The sequence below is a fragment of the Corvus cornix genome, chromosome 2 (genome assembly GCF_000738735.6).
Source record: "Corvus cornix cornix isolate S_Up_H32 chromosome 2, ASM73873v5, whole genome shotgun sequence".
Taxonomy (NCBI): domain Eukaryota; kingdom Metazoa; phylum Chordata; class Aves; order Passeriformes; family Corvidae; genus Corvus; species Corvus cornix.
Window position 1 is genome coordinate 34,137,366 of NC_046333.1, and position 23,861 is coordinate 34,161,226.

Genomic DNA, 23,861 nt, shown 5'->3' on the forward strand with positions numbered 1-23,861 from the left:
CGGTGCTGCACGGGGGCCCTTTGCTTCCTCGCCTAAGGTTTTATTACATATTTTTTGCCTGTTTTTTTCTTCTGGAAACACATTTTTTTCTAGCATTGGAACAGAGGCTCTAACACATTACTGGTAGTCCACAGAATCAAGTATTTTTAGTTTCTTTATGGACTCCCATCCCTCATCTCTAGCTTAGAAAGGATACCAGCAGACCAATCTGCAACTTCCTTGACTGCTGCTAATGACGATACCTACCAGTACTCCACAGTTTGGGGAATGCAGAGCTAACCAGAAAATCCAAATGATCAGTTCACGCTACATAAGCCAATGTCTTAATAATCAGCAATTTAAATCAGATAATTCAGTTATCTGAAACAAATTCATCTTAGCAACTGTCTTCATTGAAAAATAAATGTCCATGATCCCATATTTTAAAGCATGGATTTGATTCCAGGTGGTCACTGAGCAAAATGGGTTGGTCATGTCACTCTTTAAAGTGCCTGTTCCAACAAGCTCAGGAAGCATCACAGAGAGAGAGTTTGGCAATCCATGGCTGCTACACAGCAGCAGGGGAGCACCAAAAGCAGCTTTCAATCCAAACAGTGCCCTTCTCCTGGCACGTGACTGCTCGGCTGGAACCCCGGTTCTGACACATAGGAAGAGGGAGAGATTAGAAACCTGTCTGTAAGAAATGAGCAAAGCAAAATCACTCCTCAAGCAATTCAAACCAGTGGTAATATGTGGGTGGAAGGGCCTGGGAGTTTAGACTACCCCGAGGATGGCTTAGATCCAGGTCTCAGCTGTAGCCGCCTCTAAACCATTTCCGGTTCTGCAGGAGATACAGAGAGGCTCCTTAACCAGGTTCAAAGCACAGGTGAGGAGACCAAGTTTATTAGGTCACAAGGACTATTCTGGGAAAGATGCCACATAAGGAAATCTGAAGAGAAGGCAGAATATCTATACCTTCCAAACAAATGTCCATTCAGCTAAGTCTGATAAAGCTTCCCCAGGCTTCCCCTGCCTGCCTGTTGCCAATTTATGCATGGCAGCCCCAAGAATCAGCCTGAAACCTCTCAGTCTCCTCTGGAGGCAAATGGATAGGGACATGTGTTCCCTAAAGAAGAAGGGGAGGAGGGGAAATGAAATCCATGAGTTCTCAGGGGGTCCCTTGTTGCTGTTGCAGTGCAGGAGCTCGGCACAGCAGAGGGACCTGGCTCATCTTAATGTATCTGAACAGTTCTCAATGGCACCAGCTGGAATTTGATCTACTGAGCATCTTGTGTTAAATAAGAGCGAGTACTGTTTAGTTGGGCTCTGTAGCATGTGTTTTTCTGCATACAGAAATGTGCAGACTGTAATAAACTACTGAGGAAGCCAGAAAAGCAGAATTCAAAGACAGTGACTGGGCTATCTGGTGCATCTAATGCTGAAATACTCCCAACAGAGTGAAAGCTGTTTCTAACAGAAGAAAAGCCCATCTTCCCCCCACTCTCATCTTCAGTGGTGGTGCCTGTGTCTCCCTTGGGGAGAGCTGACATTTTATTGTACTGAGATAATTTAATGTGTCATACAAAACCCTGTGAGTCAGCAGCTGAGTGTGCAAGAGGGATGCTGACTGCTCTCAACAGGTTTGGTAAGTCCTCGGTGAACACCTCCTTACACTCACCACATCCCGAACATTTCCTTTTCACGTCTGCCCACACCCCTCCTTCCTTCCAACACAGGCTACCACACTGCCATAATGCTGAGGAGCCAATTTTCCCAAAAGCCTGCATTTGGGAGCACAAAGAGCACTGAAGAGATTATCTTAAGTGTTTCAAAAACTGACCTCTGAACTACAACTTCTCTATGAATTTTAGTTCAACCAGGAGTGAAATGAAGCCTAACAGCCCACAGCAGAAGTACAAAATTTGTTTTGAGAGGCAGACAACAGCCATTCATTCATTCATATGTCCAAGGAGGATTAGATATGGGAAAGTCTATGGGAGATGAGCTAAGGTTCGGCCAATTTGTTGGGACTAGCACCTCTATTCTTGCAGAGAAGGCCATGGTATTCCTCTAAGTCATGTGCCTTCTGGAGAAGCCACAGGTATTCTTAAACAAAAGCAGTTCTGTTCTTCAGCCACATGTTTGAAAGGAATCAGTTTGCAAGTGCATCAACCACAGCCACCTTAACACAGGGCACAAATGTCACATTGTGCATGCAGCCCACTCTGCCAAGAACCACTGACAGGAATCCGGTTATAGAGACCAACGTTTGGAATAAAATAATAATTTTTAAAAAAATAAATCCACAGAATTGACACACACAAGGAGCCAGACTGTGCCGCAGCTGGGGATCAAAGTGTGCCGCAGGCTCTGATGTAGAGGACTTTGGAGGAGAGCAGTGCAGGGAGGGGGGCCAGGACAGAAACCTGAGAAGCTCTTACTGCACAGAATTACAGAAGGCCATTGCAGACAAAAGAGGAGATGAGCGCTCTGAGCCCTGGAAATTCCTGGAAGCCTGAGGGAACTCACCTGGCAGTTTGGGCCAGGCTCTCTAGAGCCTGGATAAGAGCATCACCATCATTCCTCAGGCTCTCTGAGTGCTTCTTGTTTGAAGTTATCTGGAACAAAAAGAAAGAACCATTATCAAAGGCTTAGCAAAAGATTCTTCTCTGTCATTTTTGTGGGATAAGAGAGAGGGAAACAAGTTACAGCATTTATTATAATTGTAAATGGAATGTGACATTGAAGAGACCCACAATAAAGTCCCTTTTACTGAATTTTAGGCAGAGACCATCTAAAACGTCTTGGCTTAATTAACAATACTCACCCATGTTCTGAGTCCCTGTATGTGTGCAAATTCACATATCACAGTCTGCCAATCCTGATTTCATCCTTAGTATCAATGCAAATACAAGCCCCATTTAGTCTGAATCCCAGGGATATCTTGGAGAGGCAATTATTTTCATTTCTCACTTCAGGGAAAAAGAAACCAAGCTTCTACCAGCCTTCAGATCAGGACGTGTGGGGTTTCTCTGAGAGAAGCCAGGTTAAAATCACTGCAAAGTTGGTAATTGCATATGGAAATTTTTCTTGCCCCTCATCAGTCATTAGGAGTTACCTGCACAGGGCTGTCACCCACAGAGCAGGGGGCTGAGTGACCAAAGCTATATGCCCTTTTGTGTCAAATGAATCCTGATTGTAGCTGATTTTGCTGCTGGTGTGGTTTATTACATGAATCTGCAATGACTGGCTTATTGTTTCTCCAGCCTTAAGTAGTACAACTACACAGCTCCAAGCAGCCAGGCATTTCCTGACGGTTAAGCAGGTGAATGGGAAGGTCACGGAACATGACATGAAGCCTCATGCACTATAGCTCAGACACTGAGTACTCGGCAGCCTGCTGAAAAGCTCTTGTATCTCCAATGGATTACTAAAAAACCTGGTTTGCATGTCAGTTCCTGCTTGCAAAGGTAAATAAATCTTGGCTGAAGAGAAAGGGAAAGGGGAGGAGCAGAGCAGCTGATTATTTTGATACTGGAGGAGTTAATGCTTGAAACTATGACTTCTAATCCCAAAACCTGGCAAGGACTTGTAAGCTTTAGCGTGCTGCGGCTGGCCCTATTTACCATTGATCCAGCATCTGGGCAATACGCCTTCATATCCTCCTCTTAAATCACAACAGAAGCTGTATTTACAGCTGCCATCCCACCATAATTTATCAGCAGTGATTCTGCAACAACAGTGTCACTGCATCTGTAATTGTAACATCCTGTAGTTTGGCAGTTACAGGGAACCGGGACCTGCCTGAAGTACACTAAAACATATCCTGTATGTTGGAAAAAACCCAGTGATGCCATTACCTGAGCACAAATCATCGGTAAATCCTGACTACAGATCATTAAACCCTTTTGCCCTCTTGAGGTTTATATCTGATTCTTTCAGTTTACATTTCAGAAATCCACTATTCTCTATTTGTTACCTGCTAGACACAGAAAATGTTTTGTAATCTGGGTTCTGAATGTGAGAACAACACCACATGTAATAGGAGCAGTACAGGAGAAAAGTACTTTCATCACAAGACATTGCTTTCTGTTCGTAAAGAGTGCTCATGCCTCTACCAAACATTTCCCTGCAACTCCTGCAGCTCACCAGCCACTGCCACATTCCTTGCACTTTCCACATTCATGCCCCTTGTTCATTCTGCACACTTTAAAAAGCTGAGAGGTCACAGGGGAAGGAAGGTCGCTAGGACTGAATCATGCTCCATAAAACCACCAGGTCAAATAAAGGCTACAGATATCTCTCATTCTACTACATCCTAACTTTTGGGTGCTGACATTTGTACAACCCTCACAGTCTCCTCACAAAATAGTCAATGGCATCATACAGAAAACATTCAAAACATGCTCAACTATAAAATCTGGTATGAAGAAAAAAGTTTAATTCTAAAATGATTTATTTCAAACAATAACAGCCCAAATGAGTCACCGGGTCTGACTATAAGCCTGCCCATGCTGCAGCATGCCTTGTGTCACTATTAAGAACACATTTCTGTGCATACAATGCATTTGAATAGAAAGGATTAAAATGGCTTTATATGCACAGAAATTGTAAAAGACTGAAACAGAAACACCCATGAGATCATCTACACCACCTCCCTGTTAGACTTCACCATGCAGAGCAGCTTTCAGCCACAAGCAATGGGCTCCCATGGCATCCATCCAGAGGGGCTACTCCCCAGGCTAACAAAATGCTTCAGTAAGATCCTTTCAGCAGTAAAAGTGGTAGCATAAGGAGGGAAAGGATCAGCATGAGCTGCCTCCAGTCCATCTAAATTAAGTATAACCCAAATTTAGAATGTATTTTCTTGAGAGTGCCAACTACCAGCTTCATACAAACCAAGGGGTGTTGGTGAAGAACCAACCTGTCCAGTTGGCAGTGCCACCTGTGCTCACACAGAACTCACCCAGACCAAACGGGGCTGCACAGATTTTCATGGGCAGCTGGGGCTTCCCCACCAGCTCTTTGTCACCATTGTCCAGAAAAATGGATGCTATCCACCACCAGGCACTCACTCCATGGGCCTGGGAGGGGACCAACTCTGTAGTAGCAGGAAAATTGAGGGCTGAATATAGGGTGAGCTGCCAGCACCCAAGAGCCAGCTCAGCCACAGCTGCCTATGGTTTCTGTCAGCACTCCCATGCTCTTACTGCTCTGATCACTGGCACTTATTTGCCCTTTATCTCAGTCTGAGTAGATCTGATTGCTCCCTGAGCAACTGGAAGGTCTCTTGCATATGACAGATTACATCGTGCTTCACAGGAGACTGTGAGAAGTATTATCTGAATCACTGTTCACTTTCAAGATGAAACTTCACTCATGTTTCTTATTTAAAAACTGTTTCAGTCTCATCTTCCTTTTGTGCCATAGATTATAATAAACTATGACAGGACATAAAACCACCATTCACCAAAATTTGAGAAATTAATGTATTCTTCACTTTGTTATCTTTTTCTTCTACCCACCATTTCTGCCTTTTTTGTCCACACCAGTTCTAGTTCTCATTCATTTGAGATTTTAACAACTAGTTTAATGTTCTCTTGTAATACTGCTGCTTGTTAGGGCTGGCTACAACACAGATTCAATGACATAATCAATAGCAATTCCTTCAATTAACAATGTAATTAAATCTCAGTTTAGTTGTACACTCACTGCAATTTAACAAGAATTTCAAAATTACTTTTCTTTATTAAGCCTACAACCATTCAGCAGCTCTGCTCTCTTCTATCCTATTAAACAAGGGTGAGCCATAAGGAATACAGTAGTTCATATATAACAATCAGTATTTCCTAAAATTCAAGAAAACTGTTCAGGTATTATGGTGCTGCTGAAGACGAGTGAAGGAAAAGTTATCATATAAAACATTTCCACTGGAATATCGACTTCACTAATAAACTGAGGAGTTTTGCATTCTTGTTCTAAGAAGAGATTTTTGCAATTCAAATTTCAAGAAAGTGCAGAAACTTAAGGGACAATTACCCCTGTTAAGGTTGGTTTCATAATGCTGAACTGCTTTCTCTGATTAGTTGTAAGTCACATTTTGAAATTTACAATGGAGATAAAGGACCTAGGCATTAAACTGCTCTCTCGCCATTTTTAAGAGAAAGAAATTCTTCTTTGTTGAGGTTTCAAGTGAACCATAAACTTAATGTCTGTGAAGTAAACTGGGAAATAATGCAAAATAAGGAGCTCTGTATTTGAAAAACCTTTTCTTGGTTGAAGAAAGGTCTTGGGAGCATACTCAGCTGCACCTTCAAGTATCATCTTCTCAAATAAACAACTGCTGGAGATGTTCACCATTTGCACGCACGACAGATTCTTTTCTTTAAGCTACTACCATGTCTGTATACACAGATACAAGCAACACACGTCAAACTGTACCTCTTTCTCACAAACTGTTTCTTTCTCTTTCCCAAACATACATATTTTAACCTCATAAAGTGATGCTTCCTTACTTTTTCATAAAAATTCAATATAATTAAGCTAATTACAGGTACTCAGTTCTTGCTCAACTTTACTGGCACAGGCTGAGAGCAGCCAGGTGGGTAAGGCAGAAGCTGCTGCGGGTTGATTTATCAGAACTACCAGACATTCAGAGGTCCAATGTCAGCGTTACCTGAATATTGACACATGCTGTGAATAAAGTATCACTTATCCCTTGTTGGAAGCTTTTCTGTAACTGGAACTTGTACCTTCAGCTAATACTGCAGTAAAAACAACCATCAATATATTTCTTCTATGGACTAACTGGGACCCTATGTAGGATATGAAATATAATATCAAAATTAAGTTTTCAGACTAAAAAACATTTAAGAATTAAGTACACTCCTACTGCCCTCTAGACACTATTTCAAGTAATGTCTTCATAATAAGTGCTGTTCCTGCAATTTTAAATATGCATCTCAGACTTCTCATTCCTACTTCCACCTTTGACTGGCTTAAGGCACTGTCAGTAGGACACAGAGCCTTTCATCCCCAACCAAAGCTGCTGTTTCAAATGTCAGCGAGGCTGGTGGTGACTGAAAGTTGATGGCTATTCACAGCTGCTTAGTGTGACCTTATTCCCATTTTTTAAGGAACAAATGTCACGAAATATAGTGGTGTTAAAAACATTGCTATAGCTGATGTGACAGCCCAGCAAATAAGTCAATGGGATAGTAACTTCAGAAATGAGGCACAATGCCTGGGCTGGAGGGGAAAGCCTTTTAGTGTTGTGACCCATCTTATGCTTATCCCAGGGCATTTAATGGTACTTTTCCTCCCAGGCTGTCAGTGCTGAACTATTCACAAGCACTGCAGTAATCAAATAAATCATGTCACTTGGCTTGTCATTCACAACTCATGACGTGGCCAGAAATATGCAGCCATTCCTTCTCAGTGCAGGACCACAATAACCAAGCAAATACTGCAACCAGGGACTCATTTGGGTGAACTAAAACTAAGAGTTCCATTGGCTGTGGACTTACGAAACGTAAGTGTTTATTTCATTATAAATTGCTCTCCAAACATATGCACTAAGCTGGCAGTGCCCAAAGGAAATATAATAAATGAACTCATCATTTCTCACGACGAATCAGGTGGGTCTGTCACTTCTGTAGGCCTGCACACACACTCTTACAAAGTAATGTAGCCCTACGTTTGCCTAACGAAGGGCCAGACCCAATAAAGCATTTGGAGCCTATAAAGTAGAGGCTGTGATGATGTCAGCCCCCAAAGAGGAATCCCAAGCAGGCACCCAGATACCTGCACAGTGCATGCGGAGTGCCGCTGCCAAACGCCATGGAAACCTCCTGTTGAGAATGAAGTTACCCAATTTCACTCTTGTCTCTGGAGCTCAGGTTGGTAACACAGCCAGTGAAAGCTCATGGTCCAGACAGCACAGTCACAATGTCTTTTCCCAGTGCCCCCACAGCAGGCTGTGGGCTCCCAGGCTGTAGTCCTCTCCCCTTTTCTAGGCAAGTGAAGGCCACATTTTGTTGCTGCAGCACAGTTTCCACTGGGTGGGGAGAGGCCAGGAGGTTTGGATGGTTCCCACACAGGGAGTGAATGACATGGGGACTTGGCAGGGAGGCAACAGGCATCATGGCTCTCCAGGTAGGCGAAGTCAAACATGAACTCCCATTTACCAGGGAAGCACTCCAGCTATTAAGGCAATTTTATATCTGTGGCAGCAATTTTTTTAAATATAAAAGCAAAACAACTAAAACCAGCAACAAATATCCCAGATACATACAGTGGTCTTTTGTTAGGTGTTTAATCTGACATTGGTTACACGTGCTCTCAGCAGGTCTGTGGGATAGGACCCCCTAAAGCACTAAGGTGCAGCCAATTTACAGGTTGTTTAATGAAAATTAATGGTAACTCCTGCCAGGCTGTGCTGGTGTAGCAGAGGAACATCTGAGGACAGTGTGCTCACTAGAATGGCCAAAAGTTATTTTTGCTCTCCATAGTGTAGGAGAGCTCATTCTAAAAGGGTAAAAACCTTCCTGGTCATTGCCTCCTTTCTACTCTTCTCTCTACACATGGTTCCAGCTGGAGAGAGACAAAATGTGTGTGTGGGAAGAACAAATCAAGTTGGACAAGTTATATTTATGTTACTAATTGCCAAGTCATTTGAACAGGCCTGAGCAATGCTGCTGGACCATAAAAACAAGAAATGAAACTTACAAAAGCATGAGTGTTCCAGGTGTGCTTTGGCAAGCATATTGCAGTCAGGGATTGCAGACACATGATTTCAAAGACTTTGTGGCCTTCAGATCCTGCAAATACATGTGAAAACAAGCAGGTATCTGTGACCAAAAAAAAACCACCCCACACTACATCAGACAGCTTAGCTCTGATTTTAAAGTTCAAGAATCTTTTTTTCCCCCTCTTTATGGCTAAAATTCTTGTTCTATGGAAGTCAACAAACACCTTTTGATTTTGATAAGGCCAAGATTTCATTTGAGGTGTTTTGTTTTCTTCTAATTTGTGTATGTATGTGGAGGTTTATTCTAAGTTCAAAGCCATTCCTACGGATAACTTGGAACCATCCCGGTTTCCCGGCAGTCTGAGTGCCACACTGGCTGAAGGACTACTCACAGAGAGACAAGGAATGTCTCCCACACGATAGATAATTGTTAATTGATTTTGAATGTTTCTTGACACCTATTCACTTTGAGGCTATTCTCTGCCCTTCAGCATACACATTTTGCACACAGATGCATGCTCTGTGATTGTTGCAAAACTGTAAAATTACCAACTCTAAGGGGCATTGTCTGAACATAAGAGAAGATTTGTAAAACTGCAGGGTAATTATTGAACAGAAGGCGCTCTCTCTCTTGTTTGATTTTTAAAGTTTGGTTTTATTGCAAGTGGTGTTCTCAGCTTGCTTTCAGAAATGTCTCTATAATGTAGAAAATACCCATTACTGCAGTTTCCACCCTCTTTAATGAGTGAGTTTAAAATATTTGACTTCACAGAACTGGATAGGGCAACTTCTTTACATCCATTATATAACCAGCTGACCACAACAGCTTTATTAGCAAAAGTAAACTGCAGGTCTGTCTGCCAAAACATGGCTCAAAGGTGCTACAGGAGACTTCCACATAGGGCTGCAGTGTTGACAAGTTATGCATACTCAGAAGCCAGCCCAACATCTATATGACATTGGAAATAAGCACTTGCCATCCTGCTGCTGGTGATCTCATCTGCACACAAAGGTTCATCTGTCACCTGCATGCCAATGACTCCCTAAGGTACCACTTCAGACCAGTTTCGCTCTGTCCAAACAATGATCCCAGCCAGCCTCAGATATCAGCTTTAGCAAAACCAGGCCACATACTAAGCTTACAGAAAACTTGTGAGCCCTTGATCCCTCTGCCCACAGCTTCCAAGCTGCCTATCCTCACCTTGCTGGACCTGGTGAGACCACCAGCTCCCAGGTACACCTCACCCTGGTAGTCTCTTGTGACTTCCTCCTTACAAAAGAAACAGGGAAATCCACTGGAAGAATTTTTTATTACCACAGTTCAGATCTTACATTTATTTTCCTTTAGGAGCTGTTATAGAGGTTCCTGGTTGTCTTGGAGCAAAACAAACTAAAAACAGTTATGAACAAACACTAAAACAACACACAGGTTTTCCCTCAAGTTCATCATTCTCTGAATCTCTCATGTTCAAATATCCTTCATAGTCTCTCTCTTAATCAGATTTTCTCCTAAAATAGCTTCTGACAAGTAACTCCCAATACTTATTAAATGTTGATTCCCATAACTCTTTTTCCAGTGACACTGTCTTTTATGGCCTAATAATACAATCTGTGAATGAGATCCTTGAATTTCAACATCGTCAACCCTTATGTCTCCCTGTAAAATCACAAAATAACCTAACTGCAAAGGTTTTTTTTGAGTTACATCAAACTCTCATTGATGTGCTCCATGGGTTAGGGATGACCTTCTTTACTTTCATGTACGTGTTCTTTTCATGTTCATCCAGTACAGCTGAATCGAGATCTTTCACTGACATATTTGTGTGCATGCAAACCTTTGCTTTTGCTTTAGTGAACTGCCTTATCTCAAACAATGACTGGTTTTCCATCTTATTTTCTCTCCCCCGTCCAGCTGGGGAGTGATAAAGCAGCATGGTGGGCACCTGGCATCTAGCTGGTGTCAGCCCACCACACATGCTTTGACAATTCAAATAATTTCAAGCATTTGCACACTTGTAAGGGTAAGAATCATTACCACAGAAAACTCATCTTCTCACTATTAGGAAAGCCAATGACATCCAGAACATATTGGAAAGTGCTGACCTTTAAATGGCAATTACCATACAGGAGAAGTATGCAAGCAACCAAGCAATTACTAATTTAATAAATGTTGTTACATCTAAGGACACAAACCCTTGAGCAGCCACGCAGCAATGCTCAGGTGAACTGGGCAAACCCCCAGGAACAGCCAAGAAGTCTCAGTTAACTGAGGAATTTGAAGTTTAATGCATACAGCCTCCAAAAAAATGATACCTACAGCTTGACATTGTTCCCTGTCCTGCTTCAAAAAGCTCCTCATAAAGATAAAAGACTACTATACCTTGATAAAGGCAGAGTGATGTGAGCAGATGCTGTCCAAGTTGTCTGTGCAATTCAAGTCTGACCTAGTATGCCCTAACTGTCCCTGAGCAGAACCTTGATATAGCATTGATCAACTTCCATGGAGGATGAAACTAAATTAGATGGCTCATGCTCACATTTGCCATAATCTGGACCTGAACACAAGACTCCAACAACTACACATCTCTACAAGTTGGCTTAATGATTTAGATTCACAATGCCAAAAAAAGCAGGAATATGATAACTTAAATTAAGAACTAACACAGATTATGAAAAACTCATAAGGAAAAAAAAGAGTAACAAAAGGAAAGGAAAAAAGAGTAACAAAATCTCATTAGAAAAATCATTCTGAACTATGATTTTGAACTAAATATTGAAGTATCAAGCTTAGTTCCTTTGTATCCCCTGCAGACTTGATTTCCAGGGACACATGAAACTCAGACACGCTGAGGTTTTCCTTAAGTACCAAACGCAGATAGTCTTGCATATACAGGAGAAAAACAAAACCACCCCTCCCCCCTGCCAAAACCCAGAAAAATGCTCTGAAGATTTTTGTTACTGGGGCAAAAAAGGATCAGTATATTTATGGTTCATGTAAAATGCAACTAGGAATGTAAACGACTGAACAGGGATATAAGTCTATAAAACACCAATTTCTGAAGAAAATTATGCTTTATATAATGGTTCAATTTCCATAAAATTGTAAAAACTGTCATAAAAACAAATGGACTTCTGAAACTGATGCTTGCTTATTGTCATGTGACAGATGGCTCTGGCTGCCTGGTAGAGAGCAAACAGCTACCTTGTTGGTTCTCACTGACCTCAGAGAGAATCATTTTGGTCTGGTTTTCATTTAACAAGTCCAGTTGCATTTATGTATCTTTACAGCAGCAAGTCAGTCATCCATGTGTAATTACACAGAGGAGGTCAAAAGGAAGTAATAGTGATGAGCCCAACAGATGACACAGCTTGGCAATCTCAACAGTATTGCACTGTGTAAAATTACAGTGCACTGAAACACCAAATGAGTCCAGCAGTACTTTTGTGCCCACAGAAACAATGAATTAGGACTCCATAACAAAAACAACAGTGATAGTCATTGGGGAATTACACTGGCCTCGAATTATGAATTGAATAAACAGGTTGCAGGTTTCAGAACTGCAAGTTTCACTACACAACCCATAGCCAAACATCTGTCTGTGTGAAGAGAGCCTATTTCTCATTCCTGACCATGGCAGTATTGTTTTTTAGACAGCTCCTGTACCTATTCATAACCATACTGGGCTCCCAGTAGCCAAATACCAGCACAGTGATACTCGCTGGGTGTATATCTCAGAAAGCAAACATGTTCCAAACAAATGGGTAAGCAGCTTTCCCCAGGAACTTGAGTCTGCAATGTGTCAGCCAGTGGAATAAACACTTCTCATTCTTGGTGCTCTCCAAAATTAAGAACAGATCCAATTTTTGATTTCCCCATACCCATCAGTGTCATTAAAGAGCAGCTGTTGCCGATTGACTGAAAAATGTTAGTTGTGAAAACAACCATCAACCAAAATGCAGTCCAAATCTGCACTTAACATAGACACACACATACTTACAGACTTACACTGCTTACTCCAAATAAACATAATAATACTTAACGCAGAATGAATGGTTCAGTAGGCCAAGTTGTGAGTAAGCATTCACAGCTACTTCAGAGGTCATCCTCCCTCACTGCACCTCACACTGCAGATAACCACAAGCCATCAGTACCTTTAGGTTTTGGGTTTTGTCAACACTTGCCTTTTCATTAAGTTGTGTTTGGACTCCACACGCTTCATCATTTATTAGCCCGGCTGTTTTAGTGACATCAAGAAACTGATTCAATGAGTTCACATCAATTTTCTTCTCCGCCTCAACTCACATTTGGCTGACTATCAGTTTCATCAAGGACTGACAGGAAAAGGTTCCTGGGGGAGCTTTCCTAAGCTTTTCTCAATTCATTGAGTTTTAGCTCCTGTGCATAAGAGAAATTCTTGAAGATATATCCAACATAATACCATCCTATTGTCCTTTATAGTTGTATTTCAAAATACAGATTAATAGAAACACTGTGGAGTTTCTTTGCTGCGACTGCAAAAACAAATGGGCTTCAAGACAAGGTTAAATGATTTACAGCAGAAACTTGCAAAGAGAAGATAAATCACCTTTTTCTTTCAACACAGTGCTGTGCAGTCACCTTCATCTTCTCTTATCAACTGCCATTTCCACACATGCATGAAGTGCTCTTATTATGTTAGGGAGCAAAAAGGATCACAATCTTTAACCTGGCAGTCTTCTATCAACAATAGAAGAAAAAGATACAAAGACCATGAGTCCAACATGATATCTCTAACTAGTGGCAAGAATGGCAACATGATGCTTTACTGTTAATAAAAGAAGTCAGGAAAGACCAACACTCGTTTTATTTAAGGACAAAACTCAAGTAGCTGGTAACTCATCCCTGGCAGTATAAGAAGAAGAGCAATGCATGCCAACTCTGCATAATACTTGGCAGAAGATGGAACGAGGGGAATAAGACTGGCTGTCTGTGCAGGCTGTGGCCATGGCAAGGACAATTTTGTCCCAACACAAATGATCAGTTGTGATCATCAAAGTGGGACAAGGCAAGGAGGAATATATCACAGTGTCAAGAAATGAGTGTAGAAGTTATAAAATATCTGTTCAAATTGTTCATCCTCTCCACACAGAAAGCTCTGTCTGGCACTGTTACCATAGATACTCCAGCTTATCTTCTCCATTGTGTAGTTAAACAAATTTTAGCTAAATTAAAATAATGCAATTAAATAAAGAGTCAAGCAATCACAAGCACTTCAGCTAAAGCAGTTCAAGAGATTACCAACTACTCAGCTAGAATATGAAACCTACGCATATATGCACTCACTCAATGGCAGTGTTAAGTGAGCTGGCTTGAACCACCACTGTTGGTGATTTACAGTGATCTATTTTAGTCAGTGCTGTAAAACATGAGGGGAGCCCATACAGGTGGCTGTGTTATCTCAGGAAATGTAGCACTAATTTCCAACTGAGCAAGCAACAGCTTCTTCAACTCCTTTGCCTTGGTGGCACTGTGATGGATTATTTCTTAAAGCATCCTTGTTTTTATAAAACATTTTAATTGAGATTAATTATGTCATCAGTTATGCTGTCCAAAGGGGTTTTGTTGGGTTTAGTTGCCACAGTAAAAAAAAGATTAAAAAATGCCTGTTCCGACTGTCTGTTCCAATTTTTTTTGCCAGTGTTCTTGTCCCCAAAGCAGAAAGGGGAGAAAAAGATCCCTGTTTTAATCTCACTTGCTCTGGTTCCCAATTTAGCTGGAACAGCCAATGAATGTGTGACTGCACGAATGCTGGGCTGAGACGAGTTTCCATATCTGTGGAGCAGGAACAGCAGAGAGGCAGGACAGTGAAGCAGAGGTGGTGGTGGACCATGCAGGGCAGACTCCACTGCAGCCACCATCTCAGAGCCTTAAGCACGAGCTCACACACTTTGTCATTAAAAAGTGGAGACAAAGAGGTAGAAAGCTGAAAAGAAAACTTTCAGTGAAGTCCACAGCAAAGGCAGAGTCAGTCCTGTAAACACAAAACCTGCTGAATTTCCAAAGAAAACACTTATCCTATAGGAAGTAAACAATTTAATTTGGATGAGAGAGCATTCTCTGGAAGACAAACTAACTATTTCTCTTTGTAACTCTAATACAGCAGAGATTGACCTTTGCATCCTCATTTTGATGCTTATCTTGAACAAACAGCCTAGAAGTCAATGTCTACTGAGAAAAAATTAGGGAAGTGACTTTTCTCTAAAAGTGCAGAGCAAGTCCTAGGGAAAAAATTTAATAAATATGAGTCCAGCTGTGGCTGAATGTTAACCAGCTTTGTGATGCCGTGTTTGTTTTGCCATGAAATGCTTGCTGAGACAAGTTAAACTTCAATCTTGAATTACATGATTAAGTCTTTCAGGGAGAAAGCTTTTGTTATTGCAAAATACGTTGTATTTCAGTATGAGCAGAAGAACATACATTTTTGTATTTTATACATTTTTGCTTTTATCTCGTGGGTGAAGGTAGTGTTCAAGGAATGGATAGCCCTGACCAAAGACTACTCTATTGCAAGGGTTCTGACAAACTTTGCCCATGCAGATCAGGCAGTGAATCTCACAGCTGGCTTACAGAATCATCACTTTGGCAGTCTTGACTTCAGCTAAAGAGACAGTCCTACGGAACTGTGTACAAACCAGCTACCCACGAACAAGCTTTCAGTATGATCTAATCAGGCTGTGAGCTGGGCATTTTTCCCTCTCATTTTCACTTTGACTACGGGAAAAAAAAATCTTAAAGCACTATCATGACATGGAGGTACTCATAATAAATATGCACAGGTTACAAATAAAACACTTGTAACTTAATAAAGCAGTTTGTTTTCTTTTAGAGGTTTCAAGTGAAAATTCCTCAGACACTTCTGCTGATGTGCAGCTGATTACATCAGTGTTTTGCATTTGCCGTTGCACAATTACCATGAACAAGGTGTGCCTTAAAATTAGATGTAGCAGCCCTTAAGCTTAACCTGATTAGGTCAATAATTTAAGTGTTAACAGTTACAGAAATGCAAGCAGAGAGAGTCTTGTTAAACAAGAAGTGATTACATACTCTTACATTGTATTCTTTTAAAAACACAATGTTTTCAGATGCAGAATGAGCACCTGGATGTCTGCCACAAGATACTGCCTTTTGCTCCTGTGCCCACCAATCTTACAACTTTGTCCTCCAGGACAAGGTAACTGAGTCACAGTGCAAACTTAATCACATTACAACACAAAGCTGATGTGATGATCTCATTACTGTTCCAGGAAAAGGAATAAACTCAATTCCTATTGACACCAGCAAATCCAGCTTTCAGCAGACTGACAAAGGCCCTGACCACGTAACAGAGAGAACAAGTAACATGAGTGGCACTCTATTAAGGAAACTATTATCCTAAGCTAGATAGTGACAATGAGACTTTTAAAGAAAGTCTTAGTGCTTTGCCAGAGGATTTTTGAATTTTAAAGGAGATTTTGAAGGACAGTTGATTCGACCAAATCTATTATGCTTTTTTTGGTAAGTTTAAGGTACCTGGAAATTGCCTTATGTCAGGATAAAAATAATTTTGCACATTAAAGAACAGATTTATTGCACTATTTCAAGCATTCAAGCCAATCTAAATTGGCTAAGAGGTTCATTTTGAAGCTCTTCACCCTTTTTTAAATACTATATATTTGGATTACTCCCTAGCATAGTATAAGACATGCAGAAACAAAATCTAAAATGACTAAATCTGACTTAAAAAGAATACCTGTCTGATCAAAGCCCTTAGCTCACCTGTGTTGCTTTTTTTGGTTTGGGGTGTTTTGGGTTTTTTTTTGGTAAAACTAACTAACAGGAAATCTTATCTTCTGAGAGTTGCACTTAAAACTGATTGCTTATGAAGATTTGAAGCATGATTGGGATTATCATTCTGAAACAGCACCCAGGGGAACTGGGTGGATCAAGGGATTGCTAATGAGATAATTGAGTCTTTCACATCTAAACTGCTGATTTAAATTCAACCCAACACAAAGTTCCCCCAGCTGGTGGACATCTGTAAAGAACAAGGTGATCTTCCCATTCTGCTCTTAGAAAATACACATAGGGAGCACTGAACTGCCAGGAAAATCATCACACTTTGCAGTGAAACCAAGATACGGATTGACAATGAAACAATTAAAATTAATTTTTATCCCTTGATTCAGTAATATAAAACAAGGCTTTGGCTTTCTGGATCAGGTTTACTTTCCCCCACCTGCTCAAAATAAGTTTCAGCCTCTAAGACTACTACAGTAAAATCAAATAAAACATTTTAGTAAGGTAAAAATTATTATTTAAGTTCCAGAGTGGCTATATTGGGCTTTAATGACTTATAATTTACAGAAAGGGCAGTGGTAGATGTTAATGAGTGACTCAGATGACTTTCTATTATGCTTTTCTGCAAGAGCAGTCATTATCACATGTCAGTTGCTCAGAACATAGCACTCTCTAGTCCTCCCTCTCATTTAATAAAAGCCAATTAATCATTTCCAATCATTTACGTACTCAGTGAATTTAGAATCTAGTTTCACTCATAAATTACAGTAAATCTATCATTTTAATTAACTAACTAGTCATAGCTGTTCTACAGACATTTTGTTTGTGTGAACATACTTTAGCCTATGAACTATTTGCAACTCTTATTACTGTGATTCTTGGTTTACTAATGGGATTTGTGACAGATCAACTGTATGATCTATTACCTTTTCTCTGTGCTGACTGCTGGGTCAGATTGAGAGTCCACCTCCTAGGCCTCAAGTTCTTTGCTTTTGGTACATGACAGGACCATCAATCTCAAATGGATACCGTGCAAACCAAGCCCACAGCCCCCACAGGCAGATGAACTGACCTCACCTGCATATGAATCAGTGGGTTGGGCACACATTAATTGATACAACACGACCAGAACTTGTTCCACTCATACAGCCTTCTTCCTTCTTTCCTTCCTCGCTAAAAGTGCTCCTTTCACCCCATAATCCAAGCCCCTTCTCCCCGTAAGAACCTGCCTCACCACCCACATGCACAAGGAGAACCCACCAGAGTTATCAGAGCAAGACCCAGCCATGCGCTGGTGGTACTGCAAGGAATGGGGAAGGCTAGGTAAGTTCGTTGTTGTGTTTTCCAAAGGATCCCTCTATAAAGTTCACGTCTTACCAGGGAAAACAGCTTCTTCCTGTGCTAGGTCCCAGGACAAATCCAAAGAGATTGTCCCTCGGACCAGGAAGAAGGAATGCAGTCCTTTTAAGTAAAGGAAGTTGCTAACTATCCATAGATGTTTCCCTCCACAGTACCATCCAAAAGCTCCTGCAGGTTCTAAGATGCTGCTTACAGCAGGTATGTACAGCTGGCCAAAGCCACCAAACACAAGACACGTTCCTTAGCAGGGATAAAGAGGGATATCTTGAGAGAAGATACCACTTCCTCTCCCACTAATCCTTTCCTACTTTCTTCCCCTTGTGCACTGCCTTATGTATCCTGATCATTCCAAACCCAGTTTTCCCAGCCACCCACAAGCAGGCGCTGGAAATTTGTCCTAGGGGACAAAATCAGCAAACTTAATTCATGACAGGGGCAGGTCCTTCACAACATTAGAGGAGGTCACTGATGCACTCACAGCCTGTGTGTAGAGACAGCGATATAAGAAGGTAACAACCACCAACATCAGCACTCTGAGTTCTTGAGGAAGCCCTGGATATGGTTCTCTGGAATACAGTTGGTGAGAAGGAAGAGACCACCTTAGAAGATGCCAAAAACCCCCTCCATTCTAAGATACAAGTACTTGGCTACCACCTTTCCAGAAAATCAAGGTCTTGGGTCTGATTCCTGTCATCTGAGAAAGGAAGGATCCCCTGCCTTCCCATTAGGTCTTTGCCTAGGTGCTGAGACAACACCAGTACTCAGTGTTATCTTCCCTGCCTAAACTTCCCCTCACAGCTCCAGCTGTTTCCCATCTCCATTCTGACCATTTGTGGTCAATCCCACAAGGCCTGGCAAGAACCAGAATGAACTGGATCCAAAGAGAAAAGGTGTACATAGAAAGCCCTTTCTTCTCGCATTCCCTGTGGATCTGTTAGAGGGGTGTAATTCTCTGCCAGGAGGCTGCTAACGTGCTTCCTGGTACCCTTTTACTTTGTCAAGGAGTAGATGTACGCACATGCTCCAATCTCCAAAGAAGTTGGATGAGTGATCAATGTGCCTTGGCCCAGTAGTCTTTCTGCACTCAGACTTCACACTATCACTCAAGGGTGGGTAAGGCAAGTGCCTTTAGGCTCCTGGATGACAACTTTAGGCACTGGATGACAACTTGCCAGAGACCTCCACCAACTAGCCCTTTTCCTGCTGCTGCAGCACAAGGACTGGCACACACCTTCTCTACATCCCAGCACCTGCACCATGAAGGAAAGATACTGCCTTCCTATCAAGCCCGAACTTCCAAAAAGCCTCTACAAAGACTATCTCATCTGACTGGCTATTGTAATAATGACTGAAGGCTGACCTTAGCCAAAATTAGGAGCTCGTGCCCATTTGTGGGCTTGACCAGCCACAGGGGAGCTCCTTACTCATTTCTGGCTTCATGGACATTTTTCTTGAATCAATCTTCAGCAAGCCTCAAGGCCTGTATAGGAGTTAGGAGGATTTTTCCCTATATATATTATTCAGTATTTATCATTACTGAATGTTTTCTGCAATTCTGTCACCCATTCAATCAATATTTTGATTTGTCTGCAAGTCTTCACCATCAGACTTATCTCTTTATCTCTTTTTCCAGGTAATTTATGAATTCATTGCAGACCAAAGATCCTGGTGGGTTTATGACAATAACCTACATTTATGGTTCAATACTAGCGATTTATTATTTTCTACCATTTAAGCTGCTATTAATGTGTGAGAACTTCTCAGTCTCATGGCTTCTCACAGCTGCTTTTGAAAGTTCTACTGAGAAGCCTTAAGAAATGCCTTTTCAAACTCCCTAGTTCACTATATCTAACAGGTTACAATTCTTCACATACTATTGACTCACTTGGAGGAACTGGATAAATATGACTTCCCTCCACAGACATTGTATTGACTTTTATGTAATCTGCTGTATTTATCTTTCTGTGTACCCATCCTTTCCCTATTATCATGCCTCATAGTTCAGCCTTACAGAAGTCAGAGTTAATTGCCAGAATGATACCTGGAGCCCTTTAAAAAATGTTAGTATAGATGATGGTTTACTTGATAGGCTGCATATCAGAACTACAGGCTCAACAATTTCTTGGACAATTACATTGTGACCAGCTGACTGTTACTACTCACTTGGTTAAATTGTTCCAAAATAGCTTTTTTGTAACACCATTTTTTTAAGACAATCCTATATACTGAAAAACCAGCTTGAGATGATCAAATTGCTGAAAAACCAGCTTGAGATGATCAAATTGCGTGACAGGCAAAAATCAGAAGCCTGAAAAGTGATAAGTCCAATATTTTCTCTCTTCTTGTCTTCAGAAGAATACTTCATGCATCAAAAAGTGAATTCTTATGCAAAGTTACAGTAATTTCTCAAAATCTTTGTAAATAGTGATGAATTACTATCTCCATTGCAGATGATGTATGTTCATTTGATGAACATTTGAGCTGTTAATGAGAACTATCCCTAAACACAAAGAGCGGCATCTTTTGTCTCTTATGAGACAAATTTTTGAGAAGTACGCATCTTGGGAGTATAACCTGGATGACTGACTTTGCTAAATAACCACATACTAACCAACTTGGTAGAACAACACAAACAATAATCTAAATTACCACTGCATTTCCAACGAGCTTTTTTCAGCACCTCACTATTTATGGACATAAACATTCTAAGACAGATAGAAGATCACAGACAATAGGAAGTCCTCTGATGGACACCTCACACAGAGGAAGGCTATCTCATCAGCTTGAAATTATTTCTTATGATTTCCTTTGAAACATTTCCTGGATAAAGCTCCTGGAGATGAGACACCTTCTAACTGTGTCCATCCTTTATCACATTTCCGTCCAAAAATTTCATACACCAGAGGGACTCTCCTCAAAACTGACACTCTGAGTGACATTTCTTGTATGGTCCCATTTCTGAATTTGCTCAGGGAAACAGAAATAAGAAAAGTTTTTGAAGAGCATGTTCCCATGTATTTGTAGCATATATATGACAAGCACACAAATATAACAGCATATCTAGCTTTTGACTCTGAGAACAAATTATGGGTGTATTTGCTCTTGTTTAATGTGAGCACCACTGGGAAGCACTTCTTTAAAGGATAATAAGGTAGTGGAAAGGACTAAGATACACAAAACTATGAGAAGAGGATAATTTTATAATGGGTCTAGATTGAGAGAGTCTTCTGAATAGATGCTCAGAGCCAAGAAAAGCAGAACCTTACTCATTTTCTAAATGAAATAAAAACTTCTAATAAAGACAACAGATAAAAGAATATTATTGCCATAGGACATGCCAGTGCAGTAAAGATAGGATACGATAGCTTTTCAATGAGAAACAGAAATCACAGGTTTACAGTTGAGAGACTAATAAAATATAGGAACTTAAAATTAGGAAATGTTGCAAACACATCTGAGAACATAACCAAAATAGTCTTGAGTACAGTGTGCTTACCATATTAATGGAGGAAAATTTGCATAATTAAAAGGCATTGACAATTAACGTAATGCAAGTGAAGGAGCAAGAACATCGTTACGTTGTAATTAGGAGAACTATTTGTCAGTCTCACTTTAAATTTGACTCAGAAACTTCAGACACATCAGTGGCATTTATATGAGTAAAAGTTACTGGAATGGCCATATTTAAAACACATTAGGGCCACTAACTTGTAGTTTATCAGTAAACCAAAGACTGTTGAGTATGTCACCAACCAACATTGGGGGGATAAATGAAGGTAAGTTCTCTAGACAGTCTTAAAGGCTGTGATACAGAAAGTGCTAAATTAGGGGAAATGTCAAAGAGTGGTTAGGGTATGGAAATAGGCAGCTGATGGGTACATAACAAAAAGTGCAAATACCAGATTGCTAACAAGAAAGTCTCCTGGGTGACACTGCCATAAGAACAAGCCAGAAGCTGGCAACTGGTGAGGGCACAGAGAGATAAGCAAATGGAGGTTATGGCCTTTGTCTTCCTAGATCATAGGAGAGGATTTAATTAGTGGTTGGGGTTATCCATGGAGCAGCTTCTCCCATCGAGAGCAGGGGAATTTGAAAATAGGACAATGGCATTTTAGTAGGGCACAACAGCTGAGAAAAGATTCTCCAGTGAATAGGGAGCACTGGTTCACAGCTTCTCCTCTCCCTCCTTATTTTGAATGAACTCAGATCTTGGAAATTGAGCTGCTGCCTGTCTTCAAGTTTGTTTACATGGCTGACTGACAGGAGATAATATTTCTTTACATCTCTCTTTACAGAAGCCTGAAGCAACAGATGGATTTTGCAGCATAATCTAAAGGTCAACAACTTCTGACCAGCAAAGTAATGGAGAACAGACCAGACTGCAGCAAGTTCAGCACGGGGGAAACCTAATTAAAAATTATATTTAACCAGTGTTTCAGAATTGCAAAATCACAGAGGGACTACCTGAGGCACCTAGTATGTGTTCAAATCAATAAGTATTTTTTCTAGAAAGGAAAGCTATGCATAAACGTAAATCGCATGCCAAATTCACTAGTGGATTTTATAGTGGTGTGTCTGAAATGGGTGAAATTTATTTTCATGAGTTATAGATCTGGAAAAAAAAAACCCAAACCAAATCCAACCCCCCTCCCCCCCAAAAACCCCCAAACAAACAAAACACTGTCAACACGGACATTCAGAAGACCTTATGATTAATTAAGTCTCTGAAGATGTAAACTTGAAATGTTCTACTTCTCCTCAAATGAGAAAACTGGTTCAACCCTGCCATACTGTTCAACTGCCCAAGGTTGCATCCCTCAGCTCCTGCATATCTGTCAAACTCGGACACTAAACAAATATGAGCTGTGCTTAACAGTAATGCATACAACTACAGCACCCCATCCAGAATAATTGAAAGATCAGTCAGATACCATTTTCTATAGCCTTTCAGTAAGAAATCAGTTTTTAAGACTGATTAAAACACGAAGCAAAGTTTTCAGCTACACACTTTTAAACTGAGCACAGAAAATACACATGCAAGAAAGGAAGTGCACATTTTGAGCTGGCTAAAACACAGATTTTGCTCCAGTTGTTGCTTTGATTCCATGAGACCATGAAGAAGACCAACCAGTGGGAATTCAAACATTAGATCACAATAAATCCATAGACATGAAAACATTAGCTCAGGCATTAAATTTACATTTTCCAGACCATTGGCTCTTGTGACCCAGAATATACTGGGAAACTTGAAGTTCTACTGTCAGTTCTGTAGCCCTGTTTCACTTTAGCCCATAGCAAGAGTCATGAAGTGTAGACTCTTGATTCACTCCCTTGCCCTATACTGGAACATACTTTTTTTTAGTTATGGCATACTTACAATCTTATTACACTGAGGAGTGGGGAAGATAAAGTGCAGGCTCAGATTCAGATTGGGATGATGCATGCAGAGTTTAAATGGAAGTAGCAGATGTTGGGGGACTGTAAAACCAGCTGCTTACTGCATGAAACTTCAGCATACTTAGGGAGAACAGAATTTCCAGATACTTGTTTCTAATACGGAAGAAATCTTTAATGAGCATATAAGAAACTGCCTTTTTTTTTTGTTGTTTTTAGGACTTCAAGCTTTTAAAAACATTTCAAATAGGGGAAGATTTCAAGGGATGGCAAACCCACAGTGTCAAAACAGAAGTCAAATTCTTGCCACAGGCAGTAAGCTCTCAGAAAAGCAGAGTTAAACAAAAGCCACTAGAATTTTTAAAACTACAACTAGATAATAATAACAACATAATACCTCTTCCAGAAAACTGAAAATTTCATCAAGAACAGCTTATGAAAATTTCAACCCGAGGACAACAGCTATTATGAAAAATCACAGATGAAGCATCCTAAAGTTACAGGCAACTGTTACACAACAGAAAAAGTCAGAAAACCCCAACAATAAGCAACCACACATGCCAT

General features: G+C 40.7%; 1 protein-coding gene across 11 annotated transcripts in view; it reads right to left on the reverse strand.

The window, feature by feature from the left end:
* ULK4 (unc-51 like kinase 4) overlaps positions 1–23,861 on the reverse strand; it is a 255,460-nt gene that overhangs the window by 38,145 nt on the left and 193,454 nt on the right. For all 11 annotated transcript variants that reach the window (XM_039570901.1, XM_039570876.1, XM_039570906.1 and 8 more), the window contains one exon: positions 2,509–2,597. In XM_039570901.1, coding sequence (XP_039426835.1) covers positions 2,509–2,597 — 89 coding nt within the window. The remainder of the gene's footprint in view (positions 1–2,508; positions 2,598–23,861) is intronic.